General features: G+C 44.6%; 3 protein-coding genes across 4 annotated transcripts; 1 reads left to right on the top strand and 2 right to left on the bottom strand.

Moving 5' to 3' along the window:
- Window positions 1-321: 321 nt before the first annotated feature.
- On the top strand, window positions 322-1,085 carry LOC108214579 (metallothionein-like protein type 2, MT2-18). Its single transcript, XM_017386659.2, has 2 exons — window positions 322-479; window positions 695-1,085. Exons 1-2 carry the CDS (start codon window positions 415-417, stop codon window positions 861-863), a joined length of 234 nt encoding a protein of 77 aa, XP_017242148.1. The 5' UTR covers window positions 322-414; the 3' UTR covers window positions 864-1,085.
- A 32-nt stretch (window positions 1,086-1,117) lies between these two features.
- Window positions 1,118-18,710, bottom strand: LOC108214578 (kinesin-like protein KIN-10C). 2 transcript variants are annotated; one of them, XM_017386658.2, is made up of 13 exons: window positions 18,264-18,710; window positions 17,999-18,167; window positions 17,266-17,659; window positions 16,985-17,190; window positions 16,556-16,857; window positions 16,403-16,463; window positions 15,800-15,872; window positions 15,391-15,659; window positions 15,254-15,300; window positions 15,145-15,166; window positions 14,990-15,052; window positions 14,810-14,848; window positions 1,118-1,346 (listed from the first exon to the last, which is right to left on the bottom strand). In XM_017386658.2, the coding sequence occupies exons 1-13, from the start codon at window positions 18,515-18,517 to the stop codon at window positions 1,302-1,304; spliced, it is 1,944 nt and encodes a 647-aa protein (XP_017242147.1). In that variant the 5' UTR covers window positions 18,518-18,710; the 3' UTR covers window positions 1,118-1,301. The 2 variants fall into 2 exon arrangements, with proteins under 2 accessions (XP_017242147.1, XP_017242145.1); XM_017386656.2 differs by having other exon boundaries at window positions 16,985-17,659; window positions 18,264-18,653.
- LOC135151325 (uncharacterized) lies at window positions 9,753-11,283 on the bottom strand. The gene is made up of 2 exons (XM_064089453.1): window positions 10,647-11,283; window positions 9,753-10,553 (listed from the first exon to the last, which is right to left on the bottom strand). Exons 1-2 carry the CDS (start codon window positions 11,148-11,150, stop codon window positions 9,906-9,908), a joined length of 1,152 nt encoding a protein of 383 aa, XP_063945523.1. The 5' UTR covers window positions 11,151-11,283; the 3' UTR covers window positions 9,753-9,905.
- Window positions 18,711-19,065: the final 355 nt, after the last annotated feature.

The following is a 19,065-nucleotide window of genomic DNA, read 5'->3' as shown; positions in this document are numbered from 1 at the left end:
TAAACAGGAGAGATGATCAGATGAACACATCACTCATTGAGGAGAGAGAAGAGATAGAGATAACCGGATAGAGTCATAGAGATGTGCATGAATTTGTTTTCGGTTAGAGTGACAACTCACAAGTCACAACACAACTCAGTACTGTAGATAAAAGTAGGTGTAGACTTTCATGAGAAAAGAACATGAGTTGTGAGATCAGAACCTCTTCTTTAACGTATGTGCGTGGAAAGAAAGAATTGAAAGATGCATTGGGATGTGAAATCTCACTTGTAACATACACGTGTATGGTGGATGTCCACACTGCCTTCTCTGATCTTCCCTCATTTCCGTTATAAATAGCTCCCCAGACTACACTCATTCAACCAAGAACACAGATAATAATAACATTTGTTGCTAAACAAGAGGTATTCAAGTATGTCTTGCTGCGGAGGAAATTGTGGGTGTGGATCAGACTGCAAATGTGGCAATGGCTGCTCCGGGTACTCTCTCTCTCTCCCCCTCTCTCTCTCTCTCCCTCTCCTGACTCCCTCTCCCTCTCCCTCTCTCTCCCTGACAACATCTCCCTCCCTCTCCCTCTCTCTCTCCCTCTCCCTCTCCCTCTCTCTCCCTGACAACATCTCCCTCCCTCCCTCCCTCTCTCTCTCTCTCTCTCTCTCTCTCTCTCTCACCCCTAACAACATATATGTGTGTGTAGGTGCAAGATGTATCCAGACATGAGCTATGCAGAGGAGAGCAGCAACAAAGAGGCACTTGTGTTTGGTGTTGCACCCAAGAAAGAGTATGTTTTTGAGGGATCAGCAGAGAATGGAGGATGCAAGTGTGGATCAAACTGCAGCTGTGACCCTTGCACCTGCAACAAATGATCTACTCCTACTAATACTACTAGCTCTCTAAATCTTGTCTCTGTCATGTAGAAGCTATCCACAGCCTCTACTTCTGTGTTCGCTGGATGTGTGTGTAATAATAATACTCAAGTGGCTGTGATACACTGACCTTGTATCAACTAAGCCATTCTTGTGCAACTTTAAGTGGTTATGTATAAATGTTTCTGTCTTAATTAAGGGCTATTATGTTGTGTTTATCAATTATTATCTGAAAGCAAGATCTGCAATGTCACTTATCAGAAATCACTATGTTATACAACAAATTAGAGGTAATTTAAACAAATTTCCTACATTCTAGCATCACTATGTTATACAACAAGTTATAGTTGATTTAGAAATAATGAAGAAAAGAAACACACACCACCAAGAGGCACTAAAACAATCCTCAACTAATAAACAACAAGGCGTTGCCTAAGATCAGTCAAATAGCCCTTTTGCAGCCCTCCCAAACATATTATTCACCTGCACCATAGTTAATTAATAATTAAGTAGTTGCTGTATAATTCTAGTAATGTTGCTTTTAACGTAAATAACAATCAGAATGAAATGAAATGAAATTTTTATTCTAGTTTAAAAATTAAATTTTATTATTATTTATGGATTAATGGAGAACAGAATTTATACTTTAAATGATTAAAGAAAATATTTATAATTTTCATTCTTTTAATCATTATATTTAATTATTTAAATTATAAATCTAACGCAAGGAAGAAATTATACATTTTGATAGGGTATAACCCGAGCAAAAGGACCCGGGTCCCTTAAGAGGAACGTCCAGCCCGGGTAGCCACCAACACAACAGGACATCCCCAGCCTTGACAGGTGATACAACCCGGACATGACTGCTTACCCGGGTACATGAGACTCGCTACTCACCCGGATACACATGTACCAGCCGACACTTGCTGCACAAGACACAGACTGACACGATAAAGACAAACATAACGGTCAACTACTGGCGATAGAGACAAGCCAGGGAACATTCCAAAATACTACTTCTACGCTGACACCTGGACACGTGTAGGGGATCAAACCCCTACACGTGTAGGACCAGGATACAGGTACGCACCCTTAAACCCTAATCCCTGGCCTATAAATAGACCAAGGATCAAGAGTTTAAGGGTTAACTTCACTCTCTACACTCATCCTCACACACACTTACACTCAGCATATACTTAAATACTCTCAGCCACCAGCCACCAGCAACCACCACACATACACCTTCACCCACCACATATAGATAACACACTTTCTAGTCTTTATCCTTCCAAAGCCTGCTCTTACTCTCACGCCGGAGGCGCCGCGGGGCCAAAACCCCCCTCCGGTGTTGTTTTGTAGGAGCCCTTCCAGCAGCTACACCGCAGAACCGTCATCCACGGCGGAGGAAGGACCAGGATCGGAGATTGGCGTTATCATTTGGCGCTAGAAGGAGGGCAAGGTGTCCTCTGTCCTGTGGTCACGGTGCCACTGGACTCATCTCCTACAACAAACCCCTGAAACGGGGGTCCGAATAACACCAGTAAGCTCTCACCAAACACCCATCTTCTCAGAACCCTCAGCCATGGCTTTTCTTGATATGTGCATGATAGAAAACCTCACCTGAACAAAACCCTAAATTTGTCTGTAGTAGAGCATGTTAGCAAACCCTGTCTGAGCAAAACCCTAATCTTGTCTGTAGCACATAAAATCTTTTGTCTCACACCTGCACACATTTTGTCACTTAACTATTTGTGGTATCTCTGAAAATAGTAAGTTGACTACTGGTGCACACTATTTTTGTCATCCTGTCACTATCTATACTATCTGTGGGCACTACCACCAAAGCAGCGACCATACACCCTGTGTAAGTTCTTGAAACCATGACAAAAAGGACACGCTCCCACCTGGGTCTTCCTCAGAACCCGGATAACCCTCAGACAGACCAGGATAACCCAAACCAGGATCATGCCTCGGGACCACTTTTCACCCATGTGAACCCGGACGAGAACCAAGCAATCCACCCCAATGATGCCCGGGTCACGATCGAAGCAAACCAGTACAAGTACACCGATGTCCCGATCACCACCCTCCACCTGTCCCAGCTCACCAATATAGAGTTGGCCGAAGCCATCCGGCAGTACCATGATCGCCGGGAAAGCAACCGCAGACTTGAGGACATCGGTGAATCCGAGGACTCCGGGAACAGTCGTCAATCCCGGGGTTCCGTATTCGACCGGATCGGAGACAAAGCAAAGAAAAAGAAACAAAAGGAAAGTGAGGAAACCCGGTTGAAAATTTTGGCTGAAAGGAAAGAACAGATCCGAAAAGAGGAAGAGGAAAAACTTGAGCAAAAAATCGCCCTCCGGATCCAACTCGAGGAGGAAAAGTTAACAAAAGGATCCCGGTCCAAGCGCTACCGAAAGGAAACAACACCCGAACTCATCTCTGATGACGAGGATGAGAGACCGGGGCAAACCAACCTCAGAGACATGATCAATGAGCTCAACAGGAAAATTGGGAATGATGCCGGGCTTGAAATTGGGGGAACCCTGACTCCCTTCAGCCACTCCTTGGAATCCATACCCCGACAAAAGGGTATGAAACACTACAATTTTGAATCTTTCAACGGACTGGGAGACCCGGAGGAGCATCTGCACTACTTTGAACAGATAGCCCAGATCTACTACTACAATGACCTGACCAAGTGCCGCTTCTTCGCATCCACATTCAAGGGAGGGGCCCAGAGATGGTTCAGCCGGATCCCCTCCCGGAGCATCGGGTCCTGGAAAGATTTCAGGGAAGCCTTCCTCAGAAGGTTTCGAGCAAACAAGACACATGAACTCCATATGTGTCACCTGGAAACGGTTCGCCAATATGACAATGAGGCACTCTCAGACTACATGAAACGTTTCCAGGAAGCAATCAACAAAATTTCCAACCTGGATGAGCGTGAGGCTCTGAGCATATTCCGAAGGAACCTGGACCCGGAACAAAATGAGAGATATGTGGTCGAATTAATCAACAAAGAGCCCCAAAGCCTGGCAGCTGCCTACGCCATGGCTGCAAAATTCATTAAGGAGACCGATGTGCTCCAAGCAATGAGGATGACCCGACAGGGCAGTTCAAAAGGAAAACAAGTCGAAGATAGACCCAGGAAAGAATATCACCAGGATAAGAAATTCAAACCGGACAGACAGACAAACTTCATCCAGCAATCAGGTTCCAAGAGAACCAGCCAACAGGGATCCGGGTCCAGAAGTGACCCTGGTCCAAACAAAGCAACCAGGGAACCAAAACCAGAGCCCGAATGGACTCCTCTAAACAGACCCCGGGAGGACATACTCAAAGAGGTCCGGGACAAACCCTTCTACTACCCACCAAAACCCATGCAAACTCCTCCTGAAAGCAGACCTACCAACAGACACTGTGACTACCATGGTACCCATGGTCATAAAACTGAAAATTGCATATCCCTCAAGTACTTCATTGAAGAGCAAATCAGTAAAGGAAACATGGGGCAATATATAGCCCGGAATACAGCCGACAAAACGGGGGGATCCGGGAAACAGAAAAACATTGTCAACGTAGTGCTGGGAGGATCTTGTTCACCTCCCCCTAGCCCGGGCTCCTGTCAAGAAGTAATGTCCATCCAAACCTTCCCCGAACAAGTAATTTCCTTCAGCAACAAGGACTTTGAAGGAGTCACCCGGGGTCACAATCAAGCCCTGGTAGTGACCCTTGACATGGCCGAAAATGAAGTAAGGAGGATCCTGGTGGACAACGGCTCCTCAGCCAACATCTTGTTCAAGCACACCATGGATCGAATGGAGCTCGGGAGTATCCGGATGAACGACTACAGGGAGGATCCTCTATATGGGTTCGGGAATAGCATTGTCCCGGTCCTTGGCACACTCTATCTCCCGGTCCGATTCGGAACCCTTCCGAACCAAGTCACTCATACCATCAAATTCTATGTCACAGATACACCCTCACCTTACAACGTGATCATCGGCCGCCCAGGTCTGAACAAGATCGAAGCTATCACATCCATTCCACACCTGAAGTTCAAATTCCCCACCCCGTTCGGGGTAGGAGAAGTCAAAGGAGACTCGGCGACAGCCGGGGTATGTTATAGCCAAGCTTTGGTCATGGCAGAAACACACCTGGACAACAAGAGAAAGGCAACCGTTTTTCAAAAACAGAAGAGCAACAAAAAACACCGACCTTACCCGAAAACAAATCCCAAAGGAGAAGTCCAGGTGATCGAACTTGACCCGGGTAACACCAACCCGGGAGCCACCAATCCTGGTCCTGGACAAAGCAACCAGAAAGCAACCATGAGCTCAGCTCAACATTTTGTGGAAAAGAACACTGACGCCCGGATCCAGCAAATGATCTCGGCACAAGAACTAACCAAGGTCGAAGCTGCGGTCGAGACCGAATCGGTCCTGATCGAAAAAGACAACCCGACAAGGAAAATCAAAATTGGAAAAGGCTTGGATACCGTCTTTAAAGAAGAACTCATCCAACTACTTCGGAGCTACGCAGATGTTTTTGCCTGGAGCCCGGACGACATGCCCGGGTTGGACGAGTCACTAGCAATGCACAGCCTGGATGTGGACCCCGAGAAGAAACCAGTCAAACAAAAACGAAGAAATTTCGCACCAGAAAGGCAGAAGGCAATAGATGAGGAAGTTGGCAAGTTAATGAAGGCAGATATCATCTGCGAGATCAAATACCCGGAGTGGCTAGCTAACGTAGTCATGGTAAAGAAAGCAAACGGCAAGTGGAGGATGTGTGTCGACTACACGGATCTGAATGCAGCATGCCCCAAGGACCCTTATCCTCTACCGAGCATCGATCAGCTCATTGATGCCACGTCAGGACACCTGATGTTAAGCTTTATGGACGCCTTCTCCGGGTACAATCAGGTTAAGATGAACCCAGCAGACATAGCCAAAACAGCATTCATAACCCATCGAGCGGTCTATGCCTACAAACTGATGCCTTTCGGGTTAAGGAACGCCGGGTCCACATACCAAAAAGCCATGAATGAAATTTTCAAAGATCAACTTGGAAGAAATTTGGAATGCTACGTCGACGACATCATCTCCAAATCCACTTCGGTCCCGGGTCACATTTCTGATCTAAAAGAATGTTTCGAGAACATGAGAAGGACTAAGCTAAAGCTCAACCCGGACAAGTGCACCTTTGGAGTAGAGGCTGGAAAGTTTTTGGGTTTTATGGTAAGCAACCGGGGTATCGAGGCCAACCCGGAGAAGATCAAAGCTGTGCAAGAGATGCAACCACCCCGGACTCAGAGGGAGGTCCAAAAGCTAGCAGGGTCCTTAGCGGCACTCCGAAGGTTTGTCTCCAAACTCGCCGAAAGATGCCTACCATTCTTTGAGTTGTTAAAAGGGGCAAAAAACCAGAAATTGGTAGAATGGAGCCCGGATTGCCAAAGAGCCCTTGATGAAATCAAAGCATACCTGTCCAAACCCCCAATCCTGACAAAAGCCTTACCTGGAGAACCTCTCTACCTATATCTGTCTGCCGGTCCCTTTGCCGTCGGGGCAGCCTTGATCAGGGAAGAAGCCGGGCAGCAGAAGCCCGTCTACTATGTTAGCCAGGTCCTCAAAGATGCGGAGACCAGATACCCCAACTTAGAAAAATTTGCGTTTGCACTGATCACCGCATCCAGGAAACTCAGACACTACTTTCAAGGAAGAGAGATCAGGATTGTCACCGACCAGCCCCTAAGGAAAATCATTCACAAGCCAGACATCTCCGGGAGACTAGTCAACTGGGCAATTGAACTTAGCCAGTTCAGCCTAACCTTCCTACCCCGGACAGCGGTCAAAGCCCAGGTCCTGGCAGACTTCGTGGTGGAATGCAACTTCCCAGAAAACCAATCAACTCCCATGGAAACTGAACCAGAAGCCCCGGTAGAGTCAAACCCGGGGTCTTGGACACTCCATGTTGACGGCTCCTCAACAACCGAAAGGTCAGGAGCCGGGCTAATCCTGAAAAGCCCGGATGGGTTCACAATCAAAACAGCAATCTCCTTCGGTTTCGCAGCAACCAACAACCAAGCGGAATACGAAGCTCTTCTAGCAGGGTTGAAATTAGTCCGGACCCTGTCTATCCAAAACCTGACCATTTACAGCGACTCACAAATTGTGGTCAGGCAGACAAACGGGGAATACCTCGCCAAAGACCCAATTCTGACCAGGTATCAAGCCTTGGTGAAAAGCTACCTTACCCTGATCCCCGGGTACAAAATCTTGCAAGTCAGCAGGGAAGAAAACGCGGAGGCAGACAACCTCTCCAGGTTGGTCCAAAATTCAGCAGACCTGGATAGCTCAGTGTATTTCGAAGAGTTGCACAAACCCACAATAGAGCAGGAAGAAATCTTTGAAATCAACAACGACCCTACCTGGATGACTCCCCTGATCAACTACATAGAAAAAGGAGAGTTACCCGAGGACAAGGGAAAAGCTCAAAGACTAAAAGCTAAGGCAGCAAAGTTTTTCGTAGAAGGCGGGATCCTCTTCCGCCGGACCTACTCATCCCCAATCCTGAAATGCATAGGTCCGGAGGAAGCCGAATACTGTCTGAGGGAAGTTCACGAAGGGATCTGTGGAGATCACATGTCGGCAAAAAGCCTGGCCTATAAAATCATCCGGCAAGGCTACTACTGGCCAACAATTCATCAAGACTCCGTCGAGTTTGTTAAGAAGTGCAAAAATTGCCAGCTATTCAGCAACGTGCCCCGGGTAAGCCCCGTCCTACCCTCCTCGGTCTTATCCCCGATCCCCTTTGCTGTATGGGGGATAGACATCATGGGACCCTTCCCCCGGGCTAAAGGAGACCTCAGATACTTGCTTGTCTCCATTGATTATATGACCAAGTGGGTTGAGGCCAAGGCAATGCGGACGATCAATCAACAAGATGTCATCCGGTTCATGGACAACATCCTGATGAGATTCGGGCTACCAAGAGTCCTGGTCTCAGATAATGGACCCCAGTTCATCGGGTCGGACTTTGAAAGCTACCTGGCCGAAAGAGGCATCAAGCACAAGAAGTCTTCAGTCGCCTATCCTCAAGGAAATGGCCAGGTAGAGGTCACCAACCGGATCCTCCTGAGAGGAATTGAGAAGAGACTTGAAGAAAGCAAGAGCAAATGGCCAGAAGAACTACCTCATGTCCTTTGGTCATACCGAACCAGTCCCCGGACAAGCACCGGAGAAACCCCTTTCAAGTTGGCCTATGGAACGGAGGCAATGCTCCCAATCGAAGTCGGGTCACCTTCCCACAGAGTAATCAACTTCGACGAAATTGCAAACGAGGAAGGACTCCGGGTCAACCTGGACTTGGTAGATGAGGTCCGAGATCAGGCAATCGCAAGAATGGAAAAGTACAAAGAGAAGACCCGGGACCACTTCAGCAAGAAATCCCGGGTTAGAAATTTTCAAGCAGGGGACCTGGTCCTACGAGACACCGAAGCCTCAGATCCAACTAACACAGGAAAGCTAATGCCTAAGTGGGAAGGCCCTTACAAAGTCAGAGAAGTCCTAAGGCCGGGCACCTACAAATTGGAGCATATGGATGGGTCAGAAGTATCCAACACCTGGCATGGTCTTAGGTTGAGGAAGTTCTATCAGTAAAATCAAGAAGGAAGGATCCTAGAAGACAGCTATATATACCTAAAAGCAATCATGTACTTTTGGTCATCCTCAAAGCTGTGTAATAGGTTTAATATATCAATGGAGTCTTTTACTGATTGATGAATCTGTGTTACTATTTACTTGGAAAATTTCTAAGGCAACCAAAACATGTCGAGCAAGCTACCCGGGCATGGTATACCCGGGTCCATCTATACAATCATTAACTTGGAAAATTTCTAAGTACAAAACTATGTAAGCAACCAACCCGGGTAAATATTGCCCGGGTCTATCCACTTTCATTTACTTGGAAAAATTTCTAAGTACAAACTTATTAAAGCAATCAACCCGGGTATCGGTTGCCCGGGTCCATCCATTTCACTTGGAAAAATTTCCAAGTACAAACATATTAAAGCAATCAACCCGGGTAGCGGTTGCCCGGGTCCATCCATTTCATTTACTTGGAAAAATTTCTAAGTACAAACTTATTAAAGCAATCAACCCGGGTAGACGTTTCCCGGGTCCATCCATTTCATTTACTTGGAAAAATTTCTAAGTACAAACATACTAAAGCAATCAACCCGGGTGGAAGTCGCCCGGGTCCATCCATTTCATTTACTTGGAAAAAATTCTAAGTGCAGACATATTCAAGCAATCAACCCGGGTAAGCATCGCCCGGGTCCATCTTTTTTATTTTACTTGGAAAAAACTCTAAGTGCAGACATATTTAAGCAATCAACCCGGGAAAGATCTCCCCGGGTCCATCTATTTTATTTACTTAGAAGATTTTCTTAGTGCAAACATATTAAAGCAATCAACCCGGGTGTATGTTGCCCGGGTCCATCTATTTTATTTCCTGAGGAAAATTTCTAAGTGCAAACATATATAAAGCAATCAATCCGGGTAGACGATTGCCCGGGTCCATCTATTTTCATTACTTAGAAAAATTCTAAGTGGAAACATGTATAAAACAATCAACCCGGGTAGACGTTGCCCGGGCCATTTCAAGCAATCAACCCGGGTACATTCTACCCGGGCACAACTACAATTATCTCTGCTTAGAAAAATTTTCTAAGTACAAAGTTTCCTAAAAGCAACCCACCCGGGGTACGACTGACCCGGGCACACCTGCGTTACAATTACTTAGAAAATTTTCTAAGTACAGAAATATTGCAAACAGCCAATCTGGAATACATAAAGCATACAAAACATTCACAAACAAATATGACAGGAAAATATTTGATAAAAAGCAGCAAAGCAAGCATCCACATCCCGGGTCCACACGGACCTCGGATAAATATTCAAATCCGGCAAAAACTAATTCAGAGTCACAAAAGATTGTTTCGGACAACATGTTCAGAATCAAAGGAAATAAAAGCTAGAGGACAGGAGGATCGTTCGCTGAAGAGTTGTTGGCTTGAGAATCCGGATCAACGGGCACATCCGAAGTAGTCAGAACAACATGGTTACCCGGGTTGGCAGGAACAATAAAACTCGGAGAAGGACCTTCGTAAGGTTCAGGTTCCCCCTTCCCGGCTTTGATGTTGTCCTTAGCGGCAAGGTACGCCTCTATGAAACTCTGAAGATTAGCCCCCGGATCGGATTTAATATGCCGCTCAGCCACATGCCAACACCGGACCACCTCCGCTGCCGCAGCATGATTAAGAGCATCGGCATACGCTGTCGACTTCTGAAACTCGGCAATGACAACCCCAGCCTCTTTCCTCTCCTCTAGGGTTCTCTTCAGGACGCCCACATCCTCCTCGAACCCGGACGCTTTCTTTTCGGCATCAACAGCCCGGGCCTCAGCATCGTCCACTTTCTCCTTCCACGCGGCCTGCATCCGGGTCTCGGCCTCCTTCACCCGCCTTTCCAGCTCAGATTCCAGCTTCTCCCTCTCCGACTTCTCCTGAGCTAAGCTCGACTCGGCCTTCCGGGTCCTCTCGCCGCATGCGTCAGCAGTGTCCCTCTCCGACTTGATAACCTCAAAAGCCATAGTGTTGAACCCGGCCAACCGAGCTCCAAGCTGCAAACCCGGACCCACAAAGTTAACAGCCTAAAAGATAAAATATTGACTTGGGAATAAGACAAAAGAAACAAAGGCCAAAATCGAATCTACCTGGCCCCAAAGACTCCCAATCTCTCTGAAGGTATTAACCAATCCGGTGTCATCCATCTTCACCCAATCCTCATCAGTTGGGATACCAGACATCAACTTGATTATCTCCCTTGCTGAGTACTTGCCAGCACCGAGAACAACCCGGGTATCTTCCCTCTCCGGATCCTCACTCTCATCGGAGTCAGACTCGGACCCCACCATTATCTCTTTGCCCTGATCGGATTTGGACTTAGGAATCTTCGCAGGAGCCTTCCTCGCCGAGGGCTGTTTCCTCTTCGTCCCCCGGGTAACAAGATCCGGGCTGCCAGACTCCTGAACCTCGGCAGTCATCCCGAGGGCAACTTTTTCCACGGCAACACTTGACTCTCCACCAGCCGCTCCTTGCTGGGAGGACCCGGATTCATCATTTTTCCCTGACCCAGATTTGGACTTGGCAGCAGGCTTTGGGATTGTGTGAGTTCCCCCCAAGTTCCTTAAAGCCACAGCAAAAGAGTCGTTAGACATCTTCTTCCAAGGATCCTTAACAAAATACGGCAAACCTGCAAGCACAAGTCAATACTCGGGTCACATAAACAAGTATAGACAAGCAAGATATCAAAACACACAAACACGAGAGAAAGAAGTAATAAGTGCCAAATACAACACCCGGGTAAATATTACCCGGATCCATCCGTTTACATATACTTCGAGAAATTTTCTAAGTACAAAATACAACAGAAACGAGACAATAAGGCAAACAGAAGATCCGGGTCATCCTACACGACAAAAAGCAAAGGAAACTCACATCCCCATTCATGTAACTTATCGAATTGCATAAAGGTATCCCGGGTCAGTTGCTGCCCGAGACATCCACAAAACTCCATCAGCTGATCTCGAAACTTCCCCGTGGCACTCGGGGCACCGAAATTGGTTCTCACCAACTTATCATCAGTTACCAGATACGGCATATAATGAATATCAAGACCCTTCAGCATCAGGATCTCACGATTCCAATTCTTTAAAGAAGTCTGATGCATCACCGGTTTCAGGAACCCGGGTCCCAAACCACATTCCTTGGACCGGAACCGGAGCTCATACAACGGCTTTTCCCCGGACTTCTTAAATTGGAAAAGCATATGGAACAACTTGAGAGTAGGCTGATACCCCATTTTGTTACAAGCACAAAGAAACCACGTCATCCACTTGATCGCGTTAGGAGTGATCTGCATCGGGGAGCATTTATATTCATACTTGCATAGATGGCGAAAAAACAGATGCCACCTAGGATTCCACCCGGATCTCAAGTGTTCCATCCACACTGGAACAAACCCGTCAGCCGGCCGGTGATAGATCCTCTCCTCGGGTTCTGGCCACCGCCATTCGACCGTATCCGGAAGCTGAAACGAGACCCGGATCAATCGATCCTGAACCTTCCACGGCAATTCCCTAAAGGAACTCCTAACGGGATACGGAGCCCGGGCAACAGCATATGTTTTAAACTCCTCATCGAACTTCTTCTTATCATAAGCACCCAGAGGACCGTTGGGGTGCTTAAATTTATAAAAAGACGAGATTCCCCGGTAAAACTCCCTCTCATCCGCTAGAGGGGCCTTGGTGATGAAGTAGGACTTCGTATCCATCCACATACCCTCCGGGGTCATGATAACCTGCTTCCCCTCGGCCTTGGATACCTTCTGGAACTCAGAGACAACCCCGGATGAAGCCACCTCCCTCTCAGCCATCTTTTCACGAGCACGGTCTGCTAGTGACTGGCACTCGTCGGTCTCACTATCACTAGAATATTGCCCGGGCACACCAGAAAACGCAACAATATCTCTCTTGGCCCTCTTACGGATCCGGACCATAGACCTAAAGGAAAAGAAGAACCCGGGTCAGTTCAAAATTCAACCAGTTTTATTACAAGTTTTATACGGGTCCGGACCCTGTCCTAGATCTATGTGAGGGACAATAAGTTGGGAAATCACAAGAATGTAACTACGACTACCCGGACACATCATTCTGAAAAACAACACCCGGGTCCTATTTTCAAATCTACGCGGTGGGGAGACCACTAGCTACTGAAATGGTACCCGGATCCCGATCCTATAACCACACCATCATAAGAAGGCTTACAAGTGCCAAGAGACAAGAAGGCCTCTACCCGAGTACGAGACCTCTACCCGAGTACTCCCCCCCCACATAAAAAAATCTTCATGCCGCCTACCCAACCCGGGTAAGAAATCCCTACCCGGGTTCAGTCAAAACCCCAAGAATCCCAACAGCCACAAACAGTTTCTAAATCATTTCAAACCAAAATCATAAATCAAACTTCAAACCCTAACCGCTATACACATATACATACATATATCCCATCAAGAACATTCAACAAAACCCAGATTTTCAAACCAAAAACAATCAAACAAAAAGCCACTCGAACCACAAAACCCAGGAGACACCGTAAAACCCCAAAATCAAACAACCCAGCAAGCGTATGATCTAATCTACCGAAAAAACGAAATACCAAGACGAAGAATACAAAGAAGCACGGCAAGCGCAAGCACGAAATCAACAAAAGCACGAACGAAGAAAACACGAAAGTACATACAACAGCTCCGAAATGCAAAAAAAAAAAAAGAGAGAAGAAAAAAGAAGACGAAAAGGGGACTTACCATGATAACCAGCGACGGACCAAAAACTGCGATGACAACGACAACGATCTCCGAGACCCCAGTGAAACCTTCCGAGAAAACACAACTCTCGAGCGACGGTGAAAGAAATTACAGAGAAACTGATAAAAGCGAAGTGAGAAACCAAAGAGTAAAAGAGAAGCCTCTTTTATATAGACCATCAAATCAGGAGTGACGTGGCAGTTTCCTATTGGGGGGAGTGAAGTTATTACAGCTGTAATAATTCACCCCCTCAAAAGGCGCGATGGCTCAATTTTCAAAACAAACAGCTGTTAAAACCCCTTCATATTACAAACGCTTCACATCCTCCAAACCCGGGTATCAAAAAACCGAACAGGGCGTGACGTTCCCCGACCAAAGCGAAAGAAAGCCCCTACACAGGTCTATCCGGGCAGCAGAGCAAACACAAGTTACCCGGATACAATCAAAGTGGCAAACATGAAAATTTCACCTTCACCGGGCCGGGGGGCAAAGACCATTACCCTTACACAGACACCCGGGTACGAAAACGAGAACAAAGGCTCCGCTCTACTCCCTCACATAGAAAATCTATATAAGGGAGTGGGGGGCAAATGATAGGGTATAACCCGAGCAAAAGGACCCGGGTCCCTTAAGAGGAACGTCCAGCCCGGGTAGCCACCAACACAACAGGACATCCCCAGCCTTGACAGGTGATACAACCCGGACATGACTGCTTACCCGGGTACATGAGACTCGCTACTCACCCGGATACACATGTACCAGCCGACACTTGCTGCACAAGACACAGACTGACACGATAAAGACAAACATAACGGTCAACTACTGGCGATAGAGACAAGCCAGGGAACATTCCAAAATACTACTTCTACGCTGACACCTGGACACGTGTAGGGGATCAAACCCCTACACGTGTAGGACCAGGATACAGGTACGCACCCTTAAACCCTAATCCCTGGCCTATAAATAGACCAAGGATCAAGAGTTTAAGGGTTAACTTCACTCTCTACACTCATCCTCACACACACTTACACTCAGCATATACTTAAATACTCTCAGCCACCAGCCACCAGCAACCACCACACATACACCTTCACCCACCACATATAGATAACACACTTTCTAGTCTTTATCCTTCCAAAGCCTGCTCTTACTCTCACGCCGGAGGCGCCGCGGGGCCAAAACCCCCCTCCGGTGTTGTTTTGTAGGAGCCCTTCCAGCAGCTACACCGCAGAACCGTCATCCACGGCGGAGGAAGGACCAGGATCGGAGATTGGCGTTATCACATTTCACTTCTTTATCACTTTCCAACAATCTTAATTAAAACAAACTTAGACTCATTTCTATTTAGTCAATGTTATATCCTACATTCTTCTTTTTATCATAAAATTTCTTTATAATTTTTCATTATCTATAGTATTTCATTTCATTTACTCATTCCATACATTCCAACGCGAACTAACTATCCAAATGAAAGGCAAACTAACTACCGCAAAATTAAGAAAGAAAGCTTTTCACCTGCTTGGATGATAAGCCTATCTTCTCCAAGTCATCCAGCTGCAGACCACAAAAATGAAGAAACATAAGCATGTAATCTAGTCACCACGTGTGTGGAAAAATTGGACCACAAAAATGAAGAGACATAAGCATGTAATCTAGTCACCACATGTGGGGAAAAAATAGATGGTTTTATCTTACTGATTTTATTGGACTTGATTCCCTTAGCTCAAGAATGTATGTAGCCATTTTCTCCCCAATGCCCTGATTTATAGATAAAAACAAGAAAGACGATTATCAACTGAAGAAATGAATTTGTCATCATCATTAGTTTACTGAGAGTAGATCAAGCTTACTTTCAACTCCAACAGTTCATCCCTGATATATTATTAAAGATATTTGTCAGTCTACTATGACAGTGAAGGAAGCGAAAATGATTTATAAAATCTGAAAATCAGTACTTACTTGCTGGCAGTATTTAAGAGATCAATGTATTGTTGAACCAGAGAATTCTGTATATCAGATCGAATGTTAGTACTAAATTTAAGCATGCAAGAGTTGGTGGCAAACAAGAAACAACACTAGATAAAGGACATCCTTACCTTCAATTTAGAACTTGGTGCAGTATATCTTCCTAGCGAGGTTGCATTCTCTTGAAACATGTCATTTTGGCGTAGCTGGGTTGCCTTGGGAGTTTTCGGGTCATAAAGAATAAGGCACATCTGGTCAATTGATGATACTTTCTTAATGTTCATGTTAGAGCAGATGGGTGATAGGACTTTCCTAAAGGAATCTTGTAGTGCTTCAAGTTTTCTATTAGTAGGTGAAGTTCCAGTTGAGTCTGCATTTTCTGTGTCCAGTGCTTTTGGCTCTGCACAAAGAAAAAGCCCTTTGTTACAACTTGAGAGTTCTAGCTAATACATTGAAAAGGAGTTGCATGAAAAAAATAAGGTCTTCGGTGTATAAGTATATCCACCAATTGGTTCTACATATCGTCTATAGAGTGCATACCAGGTGTACGCGCATTTGATTGTAACACACTGTGACCTGGGGGCACAATCTTCTTTGAAACCGCGTCTGGGCCCTATGAAAAATTCCAACATGAACATGTTTCTCAGTTATATCAGTGCTAAAATTATAAAATTTAAGAAAACCAATAAAATTGGAATTTCCATTATTTACTACGGCCTACAGAGTGTCTATCATCTTAACATTATGTACACTTCAACTTTCATTCTATTAGGAGATTGAACACTTTTAAAAAGTACAGAACAAAGAGCTATTACATATTACATATATACAAAAGAGCATAACCACCATAACTCATTAGCAAAATAATCTGATGACATCAAAAGAAACCCTGAAGTTTCTATAATATGAATTAGTCTTACACTATCTGGATATGCAGAATAATATTTTCATGCCATTAACAAGATGCAGAGCATACTACCACAGGTATGAAAAGTATATAGCGATGCCAAAAGAGTTTAGCCACCTAACATAAAATGTATATAGAAATGAAGCATACATAGACAGTCACAATTTTATTACAGCTATCAACAGTATTACGATGCTAATATTTGTAGGCACTGGGAAACAAATTTTAGTGCTCACCTCCAAAACAGGACCTACAAGATCTCCACGGTGATACAAGTTACGCGGCTTCATCAAAGTCCTGAACACAAGCATGTCACGTTTGGGGCAAAAATAATTTATGGTTTATAATATCAATTAAGAAGCATAATATGAATGAAAATAGTCTTTTACCTCTCTTTACAATTTGAAGCACTTTGATTGCTAACTTTATGTGGTTTCAATGAACTATTTTGCTTTTTACTCTGACTTGCAGACTTTGGGGTCCTGCTAATAAACGGATTTTCACGTGCTCCACATTTCTGAGTACTCTTGGTTTTGCCTTTAGATTCAAGCCAAGATCTGAGTTTTGCCTCCATGTCAACTTTAACGGTAGGTGTCTCTTGCTTCTGACCTGAAGAAATGAAGTTGGAGATGTGGCGAGATCTAGCAGCCAACTTAACTGTATAAACAGATTCCTGATACTCTCCTGGATTCTACAACCACAATCATTCCTCAATATCATGTTATCAACAAACTATGAACTTTATCAACTCAAAAGCCATTATATGCTAATGCACTTTATAAGGAGTAGGAATTACTAATGTAACTTAATCAACTCACCAGGCAAGCTACCATCAAAGCACGACTTCTTCCTCCTAGTGAATCCTGCAATATACGAGTCAGTTTGCTTTCTCTGTAAGGTACTCGAGGACTATTGTTATTCAGCGCATATATAACTTGTGACAAGGTGAACAGGGACTGGTTGATCTTAGCACTCTCCTGGAGCCGAATACCATCATTGCAAGTCTTCCTGTTATCTTCGTTACCTGATCGGAGCCAGTTAGTACTAAAACCGAATTGTTGACACTCAAAAGGATGTAAATCTGATATTGTGTAAGAACCTGCTAAATCTATGAGGTTCAACTTCCCCATCATAACATGCCCCGAGGTATCATCAGCAGGTGTTGAAACAGCAATCACAAGCACTCCATGGCTCCTACTAGAAACATCATTAATACCCGTGTGTGCAACCTTGCGCCTCTGAATTGCACAGGAGAACGCCTCCTGGAATTCTGACATTGAATTAATAGATACCCGAGAAAGTCCTTTGAGATGAATCTGCCCACTTTTGTCTTCTAACACTGAAATTTCCTCTGCTTTTGGTTCCAACAAATCATAGCATCTATCCATGTAGATCTCATAGTATGACATCTCCACTAGACTCGTCATACCCTGGCACATTGCCAGTATACGTGACATGGACAGATGGACTAGACCTGGTAGCTCATTCTCACCCTGCAAATATCATCCATCCTCCAAATGATTTCATATATCTATGACACATACACATACATATACAATAGCTTAACTACACATATCTCTAGCACAAGCACATTTAAGTAGCCATATGACTTAAAGATCTTAAAAATGTACTAAACTCCATGACTGTATCACACTTACAACTTACAACGAAAAGATAAACTTGCAAAAAAAATGTGCATTAGTACTAGTTATATTTGCAATGTTTGAGAGTTTGGTTACACTGATAATATTGTAATTAATCGCAAAACTTAAAATTGGGGCAAATGGGGGCACTAAAAGAATCGTAAATAAACAACAGATCAGACAATGTACCTGCATAGTGTAAGTCTTTCCACTACCAGTAGCCCCATAAGCAAAGACAGTAGAATTACATCCAGAAAATAAAGCAGGGATGAAAGGGCTAACTTCCTTGTCGAAAATAGTGGTCACATTGTTGTCTTCTTGATCGTAAAAAGAGTCCAGCTTAAAGCACTCATTGCGACTACAACACCACCCCACAAAAACAAAATTACACACATACAATCTATAAAAAAACAAAATTACATTATGTTAAAAAAAAATTAAAATTGAGGGGTACCTAGTATCAGGGTCTTTGAGATGAACTGTGACTTCTTGATCTTGGTTGGAGTCGAAAAGCGAGGCGCAAGAGAGGAGGGGGAAGCTGCGCTTGATTTCATGGGCAAGAAAGGGTCGAACCCTAACAATGACTTTAACTTTTGAGATCATGGAAGTTGTAGTAGTGGTGGTTGTGAATTGTGATTTCTTGTTGTTTGAATTGGGGGTTGAAAATAGGCTACTAATGTTACTGTAACTACTGGCTTCAGTTGCCATTGCAACAACAATTATGGAGAGATCAGGTGCAAGAGAGAGAGAGAGAGAGATTTGTGCGTGTAATAGTATGGGAACTTCGTCTGGTCGAGATGATCTCGAGAGAGAGAGAGAGGGGGAGAGAGATGACCGTTTTTGTTTTTAAGTTCAAATGGAAGTGTTTGGTTTTGGTCTGTTTTGAATTGTGCTGGCGGATACCTGTTGGGCCTGTCATAAAATTGCTAAATGCACTCAAAATTTGCTTTATGCAGTCTCATGACCTTACTTTCTTTTCCACATATTTCCTGGCTGAATTTTTTAATGGATTTACTTTTGGTCCTAATCAATGGGTTAATTATCTAATTATCACTGAAATGAGCTTAATGTATCAAGTTGGTCACTGAACTGAAAACGGTATCAAGGTGGTCACTAAAGTCATCATAAATATTAAACAAGTACCTCGAAATATGAGTTCAAAAAATAAAAATATTATTTATAGAGTTTTACACATTATTCTTGAAAGTTACCACAACCAACTAAAAGGTTATGACTTCTAGTACTTATGATAATTT

The sequence above is a fragment of the Daucus carota genome, chromosome 3, assembly GCF_001625215.2.
Source record: "Daucus carota subsp. sativus chromosome 3, DH1 v3.0, whole genome shotgun sequence".
NCBI lineage: Eukaryota > Viridiplantae > Streptophyta > Magnoliopsida > Apiales > Apiaceae > Daucus > Daucus carota.
This window is presented reverse-complemented; position numbering and strand designations above follow the sequence as displayed.

Excerpts from the sequence above, each read along its gene's own strand:
- LOC135151325 (XM_064089453.1), bottom strand. The coding sequence starts at position 11,150 with ATGTCTAACGACTCTTTTGCTGTGGCTTTAAGGAACTTGGGGGGAACT. Across the intron at positions 10,554-10,646 it reads TTGGGAGTCTTTGGGGCCAG|CTTGGAGCTCGGTTGGCCGG; the intron begins GTAGATTCGATT and ends CCGGGTTTGCAG.
- LOC108214578 (XM_017386656.2), bottom strand. The coding sequence starts at position 18,517 with ATGGCAACTGAAGCCAGTAGTTACAGTAACATTAGTAGCCTATTTTCA. Across the intron at positions 16,858-16,984 it reads CTTTGATGGTAGCTTGCCTG|AATCCAGGAGAGTATCAGGA; the intron begins GTGAGTTGATTA and ends TTGTGGTTGTAG. Across the intron at positions 15,660-15,799 it reads ATCAAATGCGCGTACACCTG|AGCCAAAAGCACTGGACACA; the intron begins GTATGCACTCTA and ends TTCTTTGTGCAG.
- LOC108214579 (XM_017386659.2), top strand. The coding sequence starts at position 415 with ATGTCTTGCTGCGGAGGAAATTGTGGGTGTGGATCAGACTGCAAATGT. Across the intron at positions 480-694 it reads TGTGGCAATGGCTGCTCCGG|GTGCAAGATGTATCCAGACA; the intron begins GTACTCTCTCTC and ends ATGTGTGTGTAG.